Source organism: Ambystoma mexicanum, chromosome 8, assembly GCF_040938575.1.
Source record: "Ambystoma mexicanum isolate Mex_15411 chromosome 8, UKY_AmexF1_1, whole genome shotgun sequence".
Classification (NCBI taxonomy): domain Eukaryota; kingdom Metazoa; phylum Chordata; class Amphibia; order Caudata; family Ambystomatidae; genus Ambystoma; species Ambystoma mexicanum.
In genome coordinates this window covers 476,796,878-476,816,773 of record NC_090929.1, presented here as the reverse complement: position 1 = coordinate 476,816,773, position 19,896 = coordinate 476,796,878, and the positions used below count along the sequence as shown (strand labels likewise).

The 19,896-nt window shown below is 46.6% G+C and overlaps 1 protein-coding gene across 2 annotated transcripts in view; it reads left to right on the top strand.

The window, feature by feature from the left end:
• INTS11 (integrator complex subunit 11) overlaps window positions 1-19,896 on the top strand; it is a 717,472-nt gene that overhangs the window by 270,144 nt on the left and 427,432 nt on the right. For both annotated transcript variants that reach the window (XM_069610104.1, XM_069610105.1), the window contains exon 11: window positions 14,428-14,511. In XM_069610104.1, coding sequence (XP_069466205.1) covers window positions 14,428-14,511 — 84 coding nt within the window. The remainder of the gene's footprint in view (window positions 1-14,427; window positions 14,512-19,896) is intronic.

Sequence of the window (19,896 nt, the reverse complement as noted above, 5' to 3'; positions counted from 1 at the left end):
CCCCTTATTTTTTGATCCCGAAGAAAGACTGGGGATTGAGACCCATCATGGATTTGCGTTGGTTGAACAAACTTATCAGGAAGGACAAGTTCAAGATGGTCACTCTTTCTCAAGTCCTCCAGGCCCTTCAACTTCAGGATTGGTTGGTGTCTCTGGACCTCAAAGATGCTTACTTCCATGTGCCAATCCATCCCGCGCACAGGAAGTACCTGAGGTTTGCGGGTGGCGACTCACACTTTCAGTTTCGGGTCCTGCCGCTCCGATTGACCTCCGCCCTGAGGGTCTTCACCAAGCTCATGGTGGTGGTGGCACCGTACCTCAGGCGAGGGGGGGGGATTCACATCTACCACTACCTGGACCACTGGCTGATCCGGGCGCCCTCTCCTGATCATCTGTGTCCCCTGCCGCATCCTCCACAGGCTGGGCTTCTCCCTGAATTTCAAGAAGTCACACCTGACACCATCCCAACAGCTCCCGTACATCGGGCTGTGTTGGACACGTCCTTGGGGAAGTGTTCGCCTCCCCAGGTAAGGGCTTATCACATTGTGCAGATGGTGGACCAGTTTCAACATGCCCAGAGTCTCCCGGCTTTCAAATTCTTAAGGTTGCTCGGCCTCATGGCATCCTGCATTTTCCTGGTGCCAGAGGCCAGGCTGCGGATGAGATCCCTGCAGTGGGCGCTCAAGATGCAGTGGTCGCAGTTCTCCGGCAAGATGTTGGATCCCGTTCAGATTCCACTCTCGGTCTCCCAGCATCTTCTCTGGTGGGCCAACGAAGGGAACGTGATGAGGGGGTGGAACAGTTTTGGCAATTGTGCCCGCAGGTGACTGTAGTGACTGATGCTTCCCTCACAGGATGGAGCGCTCATGCCAATGACTTGACCGCCAGCCGTCGGTGGTCTCCATCAGAGTCCAGACTCCACATCAATTTGTTAGAGCTGAGGGCCACCAGGCTAGCCCTGAAGGCGTTTCTGCCCTCTGTATGGGGGAAGAGTGTCCTGATCATGACGGACAACACTGTGGCCATGCATTACCTCAACACAAAGGGGGTGGGGAGGTAGGGTCACTTCCATTGCACTTCCGGCAATGCAGCTCTGGTTCTGGGACATCCAACATGAAATTTTGATCTCGGCAGTTCATCTGGCCGGAGACGACAATGCGACGGCGGATGCTCTGAGCAGGCAGAGCACGGTCTCCCACTAGTGGGAGTTGGCTCAGGAAGACCTTCAGGAGATCTTCACCCTTTGGGAACCCTGCAAGTGGATCTCTTTGCCACCAGTGTCAACTGGAAGTGCAAGAGATTCTGCTCAAGGGAATTTCCTCTAATAGGAGCCTTAGGAGACGCGTTTGTGGTGGATTGGTCTTTCTCACTGCTGTACGCGTTTCATCCAGTCCCTGTCATTACTCAAGTGTTGCGGAGGTTCGGTTTCCACAAGATCCTCATTGCTTCGGATTGGGCCAGGAGAGCGTGGTACCCGGACCTTCTGGACATGTCCATCTGCCCTCCATGCCGTCTTCCCCACCGAGAGGATCTGCTCTCGCCAGGGGGTGGGAGGGCCAGGTTCTCCATCCAGAGGTCAAGACTCAACCTTCACGCTTGGTATCTGAAAGGTTAAGGTATAAGGATTGGGACCTCCCGGATGATGACTTGGAGGTGTTGCTTTTGGCCCGGCGGCCTGCAACAAAATCCCTGTGCCGTTGGCGTAGGTTCTGCGACTGGTGCAGGGAGCACAATGTTGATCCTTTTCAGTGCTCCATTCCTATGGTTTTGTGTTTTTTGCTTTCTTTGGCCCACAGGGGCCTTCAAGTGGGTACCATTAAAGGTTACCTGGCGGCGCTGTCTATCTTTAAGCGCTCGTCTGAAGAATGTTCTTATTTTAAGATTCCTTTGATTTCCCAGTTTCTTAAAGGACTGACTAATGTATTTCCGCCATCACCCTTCCAGGTGCCGGTTTGGGATTTGAATTTGGTTTTGAAATTTCTCATGTGTGCTCCGTTTCAACCTTTGCACTCTTGTCCTTTGAGATTACTGTCCTTCAAGACTGCGAGCGAGTGAATTGCAGGCACTTTCAGCTAAGCCATCTTTTACGGTGTTTCACAAGGACAGGGTTGTACTGCGAGTACGTCCCTCTTTTCTACCTAAGGTAGTCTCTGAATATCATTTGAGTCAAAAGGTGGTTCTTCCATCTTTCTATCCTCCTCCTCATCCTGGTAAGGAAGAGGAGCGTCTCCATCGGTTGGATCCTAGGAAAGCTCTTAGCTTTTACATTTCTAGGATGTCCAGGGTCAGAGTGGACGATCAACTCTTTGGGGATATGCTGGGCACCGATTGGGCGAGGCTGTTACCAAACAGACCTTGTCCAGGTGGATTATCCTTACCATTACAGAGTGTTACCGTTTGGTGGGTAAAGACCCTCCTGAAGGGTTGAGAGCTCATTCCACTAGGGGCTTGGCTACTTCCACTGCCCTCCAGCGGGGCGTTCCTATTAGGCATATTTGTGATGCCGCTACTTGGGCTTCAATCCATACATTTGTAAAACATTATTCCCTGGATACAATCCATGGTCAGGATATGGCCTTTGGGAAGGCAGTTCTTTATTCCGCTGTCTAATTGGGTACTCTAAATTCTTTTCCCTCCTTCATTTACTGGTACTGCTTTGGGAGTGTGTCAAAGATGTGGAATGCGTTGGAGGACACAATCCATTCGAAGAACAAGTTACTTATCAACTGGTAACGTTCCTTCGACTGGATGTTCCTCCAACGCATTCCACATCACCCTCCCAGCCTGCCCCTCAGGAGAATTTCCTATGCGATTGCAGCTTCCGTTTCCGCAAGGCTAAGTGCAGTCCAGCAGGCATCAGACTGGTGTCACACGTTATGGGGGGAAAAAACGTAAACTGAGGCTACGGGCACTGTGTCCTATTTTTATAACATCCTGTGACGCCGTCCTCGACGGAGGACCTCGAGGGACATGGACCCGACGCCATCGACGCAGGACGCCCTCTGCCGAAAAAGTTTCCAAGTGCACATCTGTGGACATTACATGTCAAAGATGTGGAATGCGTTGGCGAAACATCCAGTCGAAAGAATGTTACTAGTTGGTAAGTAACTTGTTCTTCTCTACCGCGTTGCACAGTACCTTGTTCAATGAAGAAAAAGCAGCAGCAAAGGTTGGTGATCCTGGCAGTCTGGCAGATCTCGCTGTTCCTGGGCCTCAGTCGCGGCGCCAAGAGGGAGGACGTCGGGAGGTTCCTGCACTGCTCGGGTTCGAGTCCAATAGCTCAGCAAATCTTCGGTTTAAGGTGCAAGTGCCTTAAAGACCATCTGGTTTCCTTTCCACTGGCTATCTGGTTTTCAACAGCACTCTGATGAAAATTCGACCATTTTCGGGACAGTGTGACAGCTTACGAGAGGTTGTTCACACCAGCTCAAGGGAAGAAGTCGTCCTTGCAGGGGCTTCTCTGTCGAGGGAGTTTCCGGCGATTTGGACCTGCAGAAGGGCTTCACCTGGCAAACCAACGGTCCAGGAGTTGCAGCAGTCGTCTTCCTTCAGCTCAGCTTCGGTTCTTTCGTTCCAGTGGTCGACTTTACCTTCCAAGTCCCAGAGACCTACTTTTAAACAGTCCGCTCCCATTCATTCGCAGCCTAGCTGCCACTCACCCAGCAGGCTGGCTGTCCTGCCGGACAGTCAGCCAGCCAATCACTCAAGAGTGCATTCGGGTCTCCTAGGAGACTAAGCACAGGGAGTTTCGGGCACCTCCCTCACTTCCTGCCCACCTCAGACACTCAGACGCCAGAGGCAGTCTTCAGTACTGAAGCCCACCAAAGGCACACGAACAAAGGGACCAAACCTGGTTTGGCACGCAGAGACAAACACAAGAAGGACCTTTCCAAAAGGAAATGGCGAAAAAAGTTGATCCGAACCGGTTTTTAAAGAGGGAGCTCAGACGCCATCTTGAAAAACATGGCTTCCATTGATTTTAACTACCGGAGCGTTTAAACGGTTCCCAGTCGGGAAAATCTTGGTAACACCACTGCCACCAGCCATTCTAAGAGGAAAGGATAGCTTTTGAGGTCTACATGAGTTTTCTAAACATTGGGAATGCTAGGCAATCTCTCCAGCACTCTGCTGGAAGGCAGTGTGTGCTGGGTCTAACGAATTTTAAAAAGACTACTAAAGTCAATTTAACTTTACATTCTCTGGGAGACAGTAGTCAGTCCCAGAGAAGGTATTTAAACCTTGGGGAATCTAAAAGACACCCCTGTGCCTCTGCACTGAAGGTGCTGTGTGACACATAACCAAAAGATGCCTATGGAGTTAAACTCCATGTACACTGAACACAAAAGTAAAACCTACATCAAAATACATGAACGTAGGGAAAAAAGGCTCACACTCCTTCCAGGGAACAATGTAAGTCCTAGAAATACAGCAAAGTTGCTGGGGGTCTCAAAAGGTAAGGGACATTAGCACATTTATGAGAATAGGCCAAAGAAACGCACGCTAAAACGTATATAAAAATAATAGTTTATTTTATATATGGACTAAGGTAAAGTTAAAAGCTAAGTACTATAACACACAATAAGTAACTTTAGAAAAAAACAATGCATTAGTAAATCACCTTTGTAATACTTTTAGAATGGCAGTATGCAATTCAAATGTAAGTTAAACTTTTGTGGTAACTTCTCAGAATATCTGTTTCAGGTAATAAGGGATGAAGCAAAACCATTATAAGCAGGTAAATATTTGTAACTATTTTCACAAAGGCCTAACGGTTCAAAAGTCCATCCCTATCTAGTTATGATTGTCTAAAAGTCAGATTGGAGGGCAAAACAGGAAGCACAAGCTGTAGAAAGTTCAAAACGTTCCAGAGTAAGTATTCAGTTTCAAGTAAGTCAATTCTTTGCTGGGGGGGGGGGGGGGTGGTAAGGGCAGAGGTGGAAGGCTCACAGCCGTTGGGCCTGCGCGAATGTGTATTGGAAAACACCCAAGCACACAAATCAGCACTCCAGCAATACAGGAGCAGGAAAGCAACTTTAGGTTAAGTTCTACCAAGAGTCTCACAGTACCTTATCAGTGAAGAAGAGGATGCAGCACATCGCCCCCACAATGCAGCAGCTACTGACCCGGTCACTGGATTCTTGGTCAGGTAGTCGAAAGAAGGGGCACTGGAGTGGGACTCGCGCAGGGACGTCATTTCAAAATGCCAGGGGTAGCGAAAGTGACATCGCACAACCCTTCACCTCTGATGACATCACAGGAAGGGATGTCATTTGACCCCACCACGAAGTGACAGCACAGGAAGCAATGGAACACAACCTTTCACCCCCTGACAAAACAGGAAGTGGCATTGTTCTTAAGTACACTAAGAAAAATATGGTTATGATATCACTATAATGTGATATACATTTCATAGAAGAATGGATCACCATATGTATCATTAATATCAGTGTGCATATGCCCACATTACTGTGAATACAAGCAGATGTCCAAGGCCAAATGATAATGAAGTGTTATTATGTAGCACGTACGCTTAAGCGCTTTATATAGAACAAATATACATACAATAACACCAAACCTGTGTTGGTACTCATTTATCGACCTCAGATGGATAAAAGGCTGAGTTGAGGTGTTTAAGAACAGACTAAATCAGTGACTCACCCCCTGAAGTGTGCCTGAAATAAACCTTTGATAACTCTAACAATTATTGTATAGAATTCCAGAAAAACAAACTATTTGTTATTCCTATTCTTTTTTTATTTAGGGTCACTGCTCAAAGTGTTACACTTGTGGAACCCTATGATTTTTTAAGATGCCAGAGCAAGAAACCAGCCACTCTAGAAAGAAAGAGCCACATGGTGCTGGCCACAACCCCGAAGCTTACATTTTCTTTTGAAAAAAGAAAAAAGGAAATTTTTTGTTTTCGTTTCTTTTAGGGGTAGCAAGGAAGACCACAGGGGTAGCAAGGGAGATCTCAGGGGTCACAGTTGAGACCCCTGGTGACCTCCAAATGACATCACTGGTCTTGCGGCAGCAGTCGAGTGAAGAGACTCTCAGCAACAGATTCTTCTTGGTTCTGTGATTTTAGCACCTTTTGGGAAGCATCAGTGAATAACCATTACCGCCCAGTCGGTTCGTCTCGCTTTCTTGGTTCAGCACTCTGAGGGGACTTCAAGGAGTGGAATCTTGCCTTTAGGGGTCCGGAAAGGAGTCCACCAAAAGTTTCAGGCAGTGGTCCAAGTTGGTGGGAGCGGTCGGGAGCGGTGCTCCTCTACTTTTAATTAGGTTTTACCGTTCCTATACTTTATTTTAAAAAGAAACCGTTCCAGGCGGTTTTGTTTTAAAATAAGTGTAGGAAGAAGTAGAAACTTGCACTTTCAGTGCAATGCACTGGACGTTCTCTTAAACAGCAGGCGCATGTGTTTTGGGGTTTGTTTTGTGCATGGGAGGGGGTGCGGCAATGGGGTTTGTGGGGAGCAGTGCGGGCCAGTAGGGAACATAGTCCCACTACTTCTTTTCGTACACTTCGACCACTGGTTTCAGGAGGATTTGATCTTCGGAAAACGATGCACTGCACGATATCCACAGGTCCCAGGGTATTGGCGGTTTGCAGCCCGTGAAGGTCACGTCCTGTCATGGGATGGCTCAAAATGCAGGTCATCTCAAGACTGATTGGTCCCACCAATCTAAAGGAGAGGAGACGTCCTGAGTTCTCCTGATGCTTGGGAGAAGGGGCCAGACAGCAGCAATTACACAAGGAATCACCAGTTGTCTGGAAGCGGCTGCAGACTTCTCTCTATTCCTCTTCATCGGATTCTCCGGTTCCAGCCTTTTATGCAGGAACCCAGCCATTCGGCACCCATACACCATTCAAACTCTGGGTGGTGGCTGTCCTTTTAGGAAAGCCAGCCCCTCCACACCAGAAGGCAAGGAACAGCAGAGTTTTGGGGTCTTCCCACATTTCCTGTCCTCACAGACACACTGGAGCTTTGGCCGGCTTCACAAAGGATTCCTGCCGCAGACAAAAGTCAAACCAGCACCTCTCCCACCCAGCACGGCAGAAGGGACAAACAAACAAGAAATGAAGTAAAAAGGATACAGTCACCATTTTGGGTCAATGGTGACCCTTGATCCTGGGGGGTAAAAATTGCACAAATGTAGGTCAGATAAACCAACTGCCACAGCCATTCAGATTAAATTGTCACTGCAACAAAAAGGTTACAGGAGCAGTGATAAAGGGGATGATACTTTGTAGCCCATCAGCACTGCACAAAAGGTGGAGTGTGGTGATCACACAATAGGAAAAAATGGGATGGATACAAATATTGTCCTATAATGGAAAATAAAAAGGAAAGCCCAAGGGAATCCCAGCCACACTGCACAGAGCGTGCTGTGTGTAGCAAGTCAAACCCAGATGCCATAAGACTTGGAGGAAAGTACTACTCAAAGAAAAAGATATAATAAGAAAAACAAAGTATGCCAAAAGATAGGGTAAAAGAAAGAGTGAGTGTGGAAAAAGGTTTCCACTCACTCAGGGGAACAGACCAAAAATCCAAAAGTGTAGCAAAAAGTGCTGGGGGACTCACATGTGGAGGAGACTGTGCATAAAAGTGAAAATCTACCCTAAGAGATGGTCCCTCAAACTTGTGGTATTTTTATTGATAGACTATTTATATAGTGCCTCTATCCAAAGCGATCGCGCCCAAAAAGAAGCAAAGTGTTACAACCTCATAGAGAAAAATAACCCCATGAACCATAAGATAATAATGACCTCAATAAAAGAAAAACTTCATATATTGAGAAAAAGCAATCTGTAAAAATGTTGACTTAAGATGTTTCTCAAACAGATGTGCATTTGTACAGGAACTAACAGGGTAAATTGAGGCTCAAAGAGCCGGAGTGGCAACTGCCTTCCCAAACCGTAGGGGCATACTGGTACACAAGGAACGGTTCGCTGGGGAAAAAGTTTGTTAGCTTGCCAGTCAAGGCAAGACAGAACAACTGATAGTGGTGCTTAAGAGATAGTCCTGCTCACTTGGACACAGGATAGGAAGCTGATCTGGTGCTCTGTTGAGACACCCGGACCCCACCGGTGGAGAGCCGGGGGTTAGGGGGAGGTGTCGTGTGGGATATCTAACCACAGGTGGTGATGGACATACTGCCTGACTGGAGGGCAATCTAGCTAGTGTGTGTGGTTTAGGTCAGCAACAGCCTGACAGATGATGGGAGAAAAGGAGGGGGGTATTGGGGTCGGGCAACCAGCACTGTTGTAAAAAAGTACGAGAGGGGGATTAAATCTCGTGGTCTTAAGCCTAAAGGGCTAGGAATGACAAGTGCAAAATAGAGCCATCGGGATTTCCTTATGATTTGGCACTTAACAACCGCTGCGGCTGCTCACTACACCTACAGCGTTTGGACTGAGCAGGCTGCAGCGGTTGTGTCCGCCCTGAGTCTTTACAGGTATGTGATCCTCTCCCTCCATTCAGCGCCGCCGTCTGAGCACAGGCGCACCCAGCCTCTCACCGCTCTGCCACCTCTGCTTCCATCTACAGGCACGATCCTGCAGAGAGTACATTTCCGCTCCTAGCGGACCCCCAATACCCCCCTCCTTTTCTCCTTTTCTCCCATCATCTGTCAGGCTGTTGCTGACCTAAACCACACACACTAGCTAGATTGCCCTCCAGTCAGGCAGTATGTCCATCACCACCTGTGGTTAGATATCCCACAAGACACCTCCCCCTACCCCCTGGCTCTCCACCGGTGGGGTCCGGGTGTCTCAACAGAGCACCAGATCAGCTTCCTATCCTGTGTCCAAGTGAGCAGGACAATCTCTTAAGCACCACTATCAGTTGTTCTGTCTTGCCTTGACTGGCAAGCTAACAAACTTTTTCCCCAGCGAACCGTTCCTTGTGTACCCATTTGTACAGGAACACATGGTCAAAGGGACAGAACTCCATAAATTGGGGCCAAAAATTCAAATGAGCAAACCTGGAAGGATGCACAAGGAGGTAGAGGGACCAAAAGAAAAATAGAGAAGCAGAGCAAAGACTCCTAGGTGGGAGATCTAAGGAAAGCAAATCGGATAACCAGTGACCAGTCAGTGAACACATTTAAAAACTATACCAAGGAAGTGGTCATAAAATCTATCAGAGATAGGGAGCCAATGAAAGTAGGCCAAATATGGAGAGATACTAGAAAAAGAATTCAAACAAAGTGGCATCCTGACAGCAGAGTGTAAGAAAGAACAAAGTGGAAGAAGTACATGAGTAAGCCCCACATAAGTGCACAACAGTACTTTAGACTATAGTTTGGAACTGAACTTTAGATGAAAAAATTAACAAGTGGCACAAATAACATAATCGAATGAGTTGGTGGGAGTAAGATGAGAGTCTGATGATTCCGGACTATTGTGTTCTAGAGTAGGGATCCCCTGTGTTGTGTAGTGTTGGGGAGAAGTTTCAGTTTAGTGCTAAATTCCTCCCACCTTAGAGACCCCCATCTCTTTTGCTGAACATTGTGCTTTTAATTCTATGTGTTTTCCGTGTTTCTTGTGGTTTTTGGAGTCTGAAAAAAACTCCATGGGTGTTTCCAAGAGCAGTAAAGGGAAATTGACTTTACTTACATTTGTAATTTTTCTAGACCCAGCACACAATATCTCACAATAGGGTGCTGGAGGGGTTACTTAGTAGCCCCTTTGTCTAGTTTCTCATGTAACATGTTTATGTTACCCTTTCTACGATCAACGGCTGGTGGCAGTGGTTTACTTTTAACTACTGTGGTGTGTTTTTACCATGGGCTGCGTTCGCAGCTGCAGTAAAGCACCATTGGGTGCCGTTTTTGTCAAAATGGCCCTGTTCTTCTTTTTTTGCCATTTCTTTGTAGAAAGGTCCTTCTTGAGAGATTTACTCTGTGTGCCAAACCAGGTTTGGTCCCTTTGTTCGTTTTGTCTTTGGTTTGATTCATGAGTGAAGCCCGCCTCTGGCTCCAGAGTGTCTGGCAGGGGCAGGAAGTGAGGCAGGTGCCCGAAACTCCCTCTGCTTAATCCCCTTGGTTACAGGAATGCACCCAAAGGTTATTGGCCGGCTGGCTGTCCGGCAAGGACAGCCAACCTGCTGTTTGACTGACAGCTAGGCTGGTATAAAAATGCATAAAAGGCTTTTGGCTTGGAAGGCAGAGTCGACCACTGGACGAAGGAATCTGAAGAAGAACTTGAACAGACGCCTGCTGCAACTCCTGGACCGTTGGTTTGCCCAGAGAAGCCCTGCTGCTGTGCTGAAACTCCAAATTTGCCTCGACTAGAGAAGCCCTGCAAGAACGACTTCTCCCCTTGAGTTGGTGGGACCAATAAACTCCAAAGTGAACTCGTCTGGACATCCTCTTGGAGCTGGCTGTACTTCCTTGCTGCTGCAGGAACCGAAGTGCCAGGGAGAGGACCACCAGATTTGGGGTGCATCACTTTTAAGCTGGCCAAGAGCTCCAGGAAGATCCTCCGTACTCCCAGGAAGCAGGACTGACCGAGCCAAAGCCACCTCAACAGAGTGCTGGACCCCAGATGCAATGAAAGCCCATCTCGACAGCTAGGAACCGCGTTGGTGCTATTTTGCTATAGACGCGTGGAGCTGAAACCGTGAAGTGCCACTGATTTGAAGATTGCCGGTTGCTGTCACTGCCCATTGCAGTGCCGGAGTCCCAGAAGTCCTCCCTCTTGTCCCCACGACTGAGGCTCAGGAACAACAGGATCTGCAGAGCTGCACAGGAACAGAAGTCATCTGCCACCTTTTTCTTCTAACCAAAGGTACTGTACAGTCTAAGAGAACTTACCTCTTATTGAGTAGCCTTGCTTGATCTCAGTTGAGACTTGTCGTGGTAGCTCTGTAGAGTTGCTTGCATCTTCTACTACTCGCAAGCCTAACAGCTTGTGGCCCTACATTGATTCTTATCTTCGACAAAGACTTCTAAAACTTTGTGCAAGACTTTTACTTACCTGCAAGAAGAGCTTCAGTTCACCTAGACTTTTGCCCAATTGGCATTGGCCTAGCCTGGCTCCCTGAATGACTCTTCTCTCCTCTGACATTGTGTTGCACCTATCCTTCCAGCAAGGGGTTAACTTACTCTGCATTGGGGGTGGGTGGGGTCAAAAGTACTTGCCTGCTTCAGAATATTTGTGTGATCTCTTGTTTATTCTAATAACCCTTTTCTTTGACACCAAACCAGTATTGCTCTAAATGTACAAGTGATATATTAATGTCGATGGTGTCCTAGCTATTTAAGTCACCTGGGGGTGTAGGAAGTCTGTGTGCCATCCCCAATGGGTATTTGCTGATTTAGAGAAACGGATGGTGTGTATTTTGGAGTGTATTTGTGTGTTACTGTTATATTGCCCCTTCTGAAGAAGGCTTATTCAAACTGACTGTTAAATAAATTAATACATGTTTTATCAAGAAACCCTGAGTGTAAGAGTTCAATTGTATACTTGTCACTGTTAATCTATCTCTGTGTAACTACCCTACTGCTCACATTGACCCCTCTTGAGATAAGCCTGGCTGCTCAACCACACTATCAACCTGTGTAGTACAGACTTAACCAAAGGTTGGGTTCCTATTGCCAGGAGGTCAAGGTTGATGTAGTGCACCCAAAGGGTACTGCATAAAATCTTGCCTAACAGGTAGGCTTTCCTTTTTGAGTGATATTCTCCCCACATTGTGAGTCGCCCAGCATTTTTGGTGGACTATTTGATTTTTGGAATAATCCTTCGGAGTGAGTGGAGAACCTATCTCCGCACTCAGTCACTCCTTTTTACCCTCTGTTTGGTACTTTTGAATGGAGTTCTGCTTTGCTTCAACTTTTCTGGCATCTACCTTTTTATTATTGCAGCACACAGCACTTTCTGTGCAGTGTTGCTGGGAGCTCCTTGAGCTTCCTTTTTTATTTCGCCTGTGATAAGTTAGAGGGGCAGGCGGAGGGAGATGCATTTTATCATAAATGTTTTTTTTTAACTAGATCAGCACACCCCACTTTAAGTGGAGTGCTATGGGGAAACATTGTCTCCCTTTTCTAGTAACTTTTCATTACTGTTCCAAGTTCATCTGACAGGCTAGTGGCAGTGTGCCTTTTTACATGACTTTATGTGGACTTTTGTCACAGGCTGCCTTCGCAGCTGCGGCAAGGGACACAAGTCACCATTTGCCTAAAATGGTGACTGTACTTTTCTAAGCCCTGTTCTTGATGACTTGTTCTTTCTTGTGCCGCCTTCTACCTAGCTGAGTGGGGGAGGGCTTGAAGTTTTCTTTTTGTTTTTACTTTGGCGGCCTTCCCTTGGAAAGCCCGCCCAAGACCTTCTGAATGTCTGAGAGAACAGGAAGCAGGGGAGGTGACCGAAACTGCCCTGGATTCTTATAGCGTGCCTGCCTGGAACCAGTTTGCACTGGGAGGCTGGCTGTCCCCATTGGACAGTCACCCCCCAAGTTTGAATGAATGCATGTCTGGTGATTGGTGGGCGCAGCCGGTTTCCTGCATAACAGGGTCCTGAAGCTGAAACTCAGTTGACCACTGGAACTGAAGATCTGAAGGACGTCCGCAGCCACTTCCAGTGACCGCCAGAGCCATCTGAGTAACCGCTGCAATCCCGACATCAACTTCTGTGCGATATGGACGCTGCGAAGAGGACAACTTCCTCCATTGGACTGGTGGGCCTAGCTAGTCCCAAGACAAACTGCCTTTTCAGCCATCCTTGGACGAGCTGAAACTTCCATGACCTGCAATTCCTCAATGCCGGGGTCCTGCACCATTTTGCTCTGCAACGTCTACTGAAGCGCAGTTTCGTCTGAAAATTGGTAGGCACCCTTCTGGACCTCCAGTGACTGGATCCTGCTCCTGAAAGTCCCCTGACCCGAGACAAGGACCGCAAAAGGGTGCAAAATCCATGCAACACCCGTCCTTCAACCGAGCCTTGAAAGAGGCACCAACTAGCCAGTGCTGCAACGATCTTCTGCTGGGTGTCCAACTGCTTGAGTGCAACCACCAGATCCATCTTTTCTTCAGTCGCCAAGATCAGGAATGCTGAACCGGGGTCTGCTGTCGCCTCTCCTTGGAGACCTTCCTGCTGCACCAACTTCTTTGCTTACAAGATACGGTTCAGCCCCCAATCCTTACCTGGGGCCTGCTCTGTTGTTCCTGTGCTTTGGAGGGTTGCACTTAAGCTGTTAGCTAGGCCTACCTTGACCTACATTGGGGTGGACAACTCTTTGTGCTCTATCTTGCTTTAGGACATTGGTCATTGGAGCAATTCGGCGAGGGAACCTCCTAATTTCATTCCCCAGAGAAACCTAACTGATACCTGTAAACTTTAAGAAATCTTCATAGAGACTGCCTTCTCCACTGGATTCCTGCCTTTCCTTCCTCTGCCCTTGGTCACTGGATCCCCAGTGTCCCCCTTGGCTTTGTAAGACTCACCTAAAATAGGGTTGCACTTCCTAAGAAAAGTTGCACAAGTTTGTCTAAAGTTTGCTTACTTGTTTCAGAAGTTTCTGCAACGTTTGTGTTGCCTTTACAAATGTTCTAAGTGTTTTATCCTTTGGATATTGGAAGTATTTGGTGATTATATTACTGTATGATAGTACTTACCTTACTTGAATGCTATAAGCCTTAGTGTATATAAAATAAATACATTTTTTGTGTAACATCTAGCGTGCAAGTGTGTCCTTGAACTAAGTGTATGCTGTGGATTCTGGGTGCATCACTACAGCCCTCCTTTAGAATAAGCCTGGCTGCTCAGCCATTGCTACCAAACCTTTGGGTGGTTCACTTCAGGCCTAAACTAAGAGTTGTAAACCTGTTCACCTAAGGTGGGCTTTTTCAAGTTCTGTCCCAAACGGCACCCTCCCTAACACCCTGGACTTTGGAAGGCTTACAAAGTGGAGAGGGGTGGATATCCTTGAACCAGAATAAATTGGCAGTGGAGAAGAGTTCAGATAACCATGGGCCATGGCAGGAGTAGACGGTATTGGGTAACCATGCATTCTGGTAGGTTAGTAGTTGTGGGGGCAGGTTACCTGGCAATCTCAGATGATAGAAGATGCCTGCGAGGTAAGTGTTCTCTGCATACTGCAGAAGCTTGCTTGTATGTCCACAACCATTGGGCAAATGGGAGGCCAAAATTTGTAGGTAATGACACTTCTTTTTGGAGAAGATTGGTTCTGTGTCTTTGTCTCAATTTGGGACAGCCAGTGTTTGCTCTGCAACATTAAATGCCCAGAGGAGCATGAATTCTGTTATGCTTTTGGGGAAGGCTTCTTTCTGTCAGCTTTAAGATGATGTGTTTGTATCTCCCAACCTGGAGTGTGCCTTACTAGACTACTTTTCAGTTCTTGCTGATCTGTTTTCAGGACTGGGTTTAACTGTGATTGTTCTCTTCCACATCCATCTCACCAGGTTGTTTTTGCAACACCGGGAATGCTTCATGCTGGCCAGTCTCTCCTGATCTTCAAAAAATGGGCAGGAAATGAAAAAAACATGGTAAGAAAGCAAAACTAAATTATGTTTACAAAAAGTCCACTTAAGAGATTGAGTGATTGAGACCACTAGCATAGTTCATACTGCAGACCGAATGTCCCATTTGAACTGATTGACTGCAGCCTACCGGAGAAAAACAATCCAAAAAAGTTATATTGGAAGAGATTATATTTCACTCATTTCAATATATATACATTTATTCTTATTTACAGAAAAGTAGGTAGATAAATAAACCAACACACACAGGAATTCTTAATACTTTTCAACAGTGATTACTTCAATAGTAGTTGCTCACAGTTACAATTGTTACAGCGTTTGACAGTAATGATAGTTATACCGTAATTATCGGTACTACCAAACACTGCATAGATTAACAGACATACAGTAATTGTATTGAGTTAGCAAAATCACATTAGATAAAGACTTTAGGAAGGAAAAAGGGTGGTTCTACACACAGCTACAAATCTTAATGATATAGTGACACTTTTCCGAGCTTCTAACGCTTTCAAAGTCCAGTCCCTAACTATATGCAAAGGTCCGTGTTGGAGTGGAGCCCAAAGTCTTACGAAGTAGCAGAATAAGCAAAGTTCTTCAGGATACTTTGTCACTAGAAAAATATGATTAGCAAATCTAGCACAAGTTAGGGAGACCCTGTGAAGGACATCCTACCTGTACCATAGGTATGGGTGGACACCCAAACACTTGAACTTCAGTCGCACTTCGGTGACTCTTCAACTCCCAGTAAGTTCTACCTTTCACTCCACAGTACCTTAGGATACAAGGAGTAAATTCCGCTGGATTCTCTCCTGTGCAGCAGCGATGGACCTGGTTTCCGGATTACTCGGTCTGGTGATGAGAGGATGGATTTAGAAGGGGATATCTCAGCAGCAGTCGCGAGAGAGGACCCCGAGCAAGGATTTCTCCGGCCTCCTGTTTCGGTCTGCGGTTTTGGCATCTTTTTATCGGCTCGAACTGTTACTGCCCGGTTGATCTTTGTCGATTCTGAAGTCCTGAACTCTGGTGAGGGGACTTAGATGAGTTGGATTGTGCCTCTGGAGGTCCACTGGAGCTCACCAAAGTTCTGGGCAGATTCGTCCAAGCCAAGATGTTGCACTGCAAATGGGTCGGAGTTCTCCCGGTATTTGCGGTCTGCAGCTCTGGAAAGTCACAGCACCTCGAGAGATGGCTCTATTTGTAGTTTTTCAGTCTTGATGCTAGTTGGTCCCACCAGCGAAAGGGAAGGAGTCCTCTTCGGAGCTCCTATGTCGATTAGAAAACTGGGTCAGAACAGGAGTAGTTGCTTCACGGTTACTGGAAGGGTCTGCAGGCGTCTCTGGTCATTTTCAGCTCCAGATCTTCTGTTCCAGTGGTTGACTTGCCTTCTGCCTTAGGAACCTCGCCTTTTATTCAGTTTTCCCACTCACTCCTCTGCAAACTCTGAGCATTTTACAGAAAGGGGCGGGTGACTGTATAATCAGGACAGCCAGCCCCCCCAGTGGGAACTGATTATATGCAGGCACTCTAGTGTTTAGCCCCTCCCTTGCTTCCTGTCCTCCCAGACACACTGGCGCCTAGGTGCGCACACCCAAGGGTTCCCGCCAAAGGCAAAACACACATTCAGACCCCCCCTCTCAGAATAATAGAAGGGCTAGCAAAAAACTCTAGAAATGGCGAAAAAAGAAAGGAGCAACCATGTTAGCACCTTATGTATCTGTAACTAGTTGTTCACCACTCCATTGTGTGATGTTAAAACTATCTCCGTCGTATTCAAGCGGCTATAATGGATTGCTCACCTAAACTTCTCAATTGATGTAACCTGTAAATAGTTGGTTAAGGATTAGATTACGGAGCAAAAATAGAGGAATGTGCTAATGGATTGCTGAGTTCAATAGGTAGAAAATTGTTGGTTCAAACATACCGTATAATGTGAGATTTGTGATTTTCCTCTTGATCGCTATTCTAACGGCTCTGGTGCATGGCCAAGTAATCATTTTGTCCGGTCCCAAATAGTTTAAATACCTGCAACAATATATGCTTCCCATTAGTGAGATGTCAGGTTTGAGTCCCACTATAGATAGCTCGTTATCGAATTCAAGTGTTAGGTTATATTCGTCTTTGTAGAGCCCACGCACCCCGAAGCATCTTGGCGCTAAAGTATACCGGGAGGATTCAGGAACCAGCTAATAACAAGATGAAATATTAGAACAGATACGTTTTTAACAACCGACGAAAGACGAGGAGATTTTTCGTAGCTCTAAGCGGTCCTGGCAGAGAATTCCACAATTTGGCAGCCAACACAGAGAAAGAGCCCCACCCCCTCAAACTGATAGCGAGGAATCGCAAGGAGACTAGAAACCTTAGAACGCAGTTCACGAGAAGCCACGTAGGGACAGAATTTGTCCTGGAGGTATTCAGCCCCCGAGCCATAAAAGCCTGATGCACTATCACCAATGATTTAAATTTGACCCGTTGACGAACCGGGAGCCAATGCATTGATCGGAGAATAGGAGAAATATGGGCACCAAATGGGGTACCAGTGCAAATACGTGCCGAATAGTTTTGGACAAGCTGCAAACAATGGAAGAGATACAGAGGCTGGACCATAAAGAGGGAGTTGCAATAATCCAGCCAACTGAGGACCAGAGAAGCCGTCACTAGGGGCCTCAGTCGGACAGGAAGAAAAGGAAGAACCTTACGAAGCACTCGGAAGTTGGAAAAATCCTGTTTTACAAACTGCCCCAACTTGGCCATCCTTCTACAGAGGCATAGAAAATCACTCCCAAATTCTTTACCTCTGAAACCAGAGAGGGTCATGGCCCAAGCTCTATAGGCCAAAATGCTGGGCACCAGGTCAAGGTAGACGTGGGACCAAACCGCCCGTGGGCTATGTGGGGGGTAAACCACCAGGACCTCTGTCCTGTCCCCGTTCAACTTCAGCCAGTTACTGCCCATCCACTTACGGTCAACTGGCAACTCCTAAACTGAGACGCGATGCCCGGTTTGGTAGAATCCAACTGGACGATGATTTACGTGTCATCAGCATAGGATTAACAACTGAAGCCGAAAGAGCGGATGTGCAAAACCAAGGGCTGAATATAGGTGTTAAAAAGAGCCGGGGATAAGGCCGAACCCTGGGGGACCTCACACAACAAGACCACGGCGGCTGAAAAGAAAGAGGCAAGTGTCAGTGTCTGAGTACGATCTGCTAAAAAGGAGGCAAACCAGGCCAAAACCTGGCCAGAAGCGTAGATCGTCATACACCGAAACCAACACACTTTCCATCCCTCAACCCAGTCGAAACCCAGACTGTAAGGAGTCCAAGAAAGAAGAAAGTTGCAAAAAAGAATTGAGCAGGGGGGAAACAAGACTCCAGCAATTTCATAAAAAAAGAGAGCAAAGAGATAGGCCGAAAATGTGCCAGAGGGGTGGGCTCTAACTAAGGCTTTTTCAAGAGCGGAATAACAGCGTGTTTGAGCTCTGATGAAATGGATTCAGTTTGACAAGAGTCGTTAACAGCTTATGTCATCCAGAATGAAATATGGGGAGAAATATCCTTCACAATTCTCAGAGGAATAGCATCTGAAGGTGAAGCAGATTTTAGTTAGCGAATCGCAAGCTCCACCTCCTGAACAAGGTATGATCCAATGAACAAAGAGGACTGCTGCACTGGAACTGGAAAAGCAGATAAACAAATCTGCTCTCGAATCAAATTAACTTTATTAATAAAAAAAGCCACTAGATCATCACAAAAGACTTAAGTGAACTACCTGCGACGCAGTGTGCAAGGGAGAGCAAAGCAACCTAACAACCGCAAATAATTCACGAGGTTGGTTAAGAGCATTTTCAACCTTAAAGGTGTAAAAAGTACTACAGGCCAGAATAAACATTGACTTAGCACTGGCGGAGTAAGTTCTCTGTCACTTCTGCTCCGCCTGTAGGATCTTAAGTTCATCTGTAAACCAAGTTTGGGACGGACGAGGAGGGTGAGTGGGGTTAATGTATCAGCCACACCAGTAAAGATTTTAGTTAAGGTGGAAAAGTTTATTGCACCTGCTGCATGGCATTGTGCCTAAATACTAGAGACAATGGCCGCGTTAGAGGTTTTTAACCAATTTCTACAATGTTGATATTTGGCTTCCACCAAAGCCCGGACAGGCTGTGACTGAATTAAAAAAGGCACGACTAAATAATAGGGAGTGGGGGGAAAATAGTAACCAGGGGAGTCCTGGCAAAGATTAAGTCCATACCAGCTGAATGAGTCAGAGCAGACACCAATTGGGTCAGACCCACATCCTTCATAACTTCAAAAAATAGCTTCTCTGCCTTCGTAGTAGGACAGTTAAAATGCAGGTTAAAATACCCTGCAATAACCAGATGTGGATATCTTAATTTCCAAATCTGTGACAAATTCAAAACATTGGTCACAAAAGGAGCCATCCGCTCCGGGAGGACCGTAAACCACCAAGATGTGTCAACTCAGGTGGATAGAAATGACAATTTGAACTAAATTAGCTCCTTTTTAATAGAATGAGTCAGGGGGATGTGGCTTGACTATTACTGCTGTGCCGCCTCCTGCTTGCATTGTTTTGCGGTCTATGCATAAGATTTGATATGAATCGGAGAGTAGCTGGACCAATACAGGGCCTGAGGCATCATTCAGCCACGTCTCCTTGACACATTAAACATCCGGGACCAGATCCGCTAATAGATCAAAGAACGGGCATTGACAAGTAACCCTCTCAATGAACTCCTAGAATGATCTAAAGCAGAAGTTCTATGGTCACCTATGGTAGGCAGAACTGTTCCAGTCGATCATAACCTGTTTTTACAGAGGCCGCTCTCTAGACCAGCTAATCAGAGCACTGCCCTCCACATTGTCTGTCCACGGCACAGTGTGTGCACGGACGAGCACAGATGGGCTTCTGTTAGGCAAAATTACATGCCTTTGGGAACACTACACACAATTAAGGCTACAGGTGTAAGCACAATCTCGCCGTTTGGTATAAGCCTGTACCAAAGTGTTTGTTGGTAGCAAGGCAGAGCAGCCAGGCTTATCTCAAGAGGGATGTGAGCAGTACCAGTTATTACACAAAGGACTTTCAATCACAGTGATTCAAACAAACACTTACTCGAGGTTTCTTTGTAAAACAATATTAATTTATTACACTAGAATAAGCAGCTCAATGTCACACAATAATATACTCCAGTACTAGACCCATAAATAGCTGAACAAGTTAGGCTCCACCAAGGTGAGAGCAAAATGACACTTGAGTATTTTAAAAATGGGAATAAAAAGACAAAGGGTTATAAGAATAAGCACAATTACTTTCTTTAAGCAGGGCAAAGTGTTTGGTTCACTGATCGAGGCAGTCCAATTCAATAGGCCTG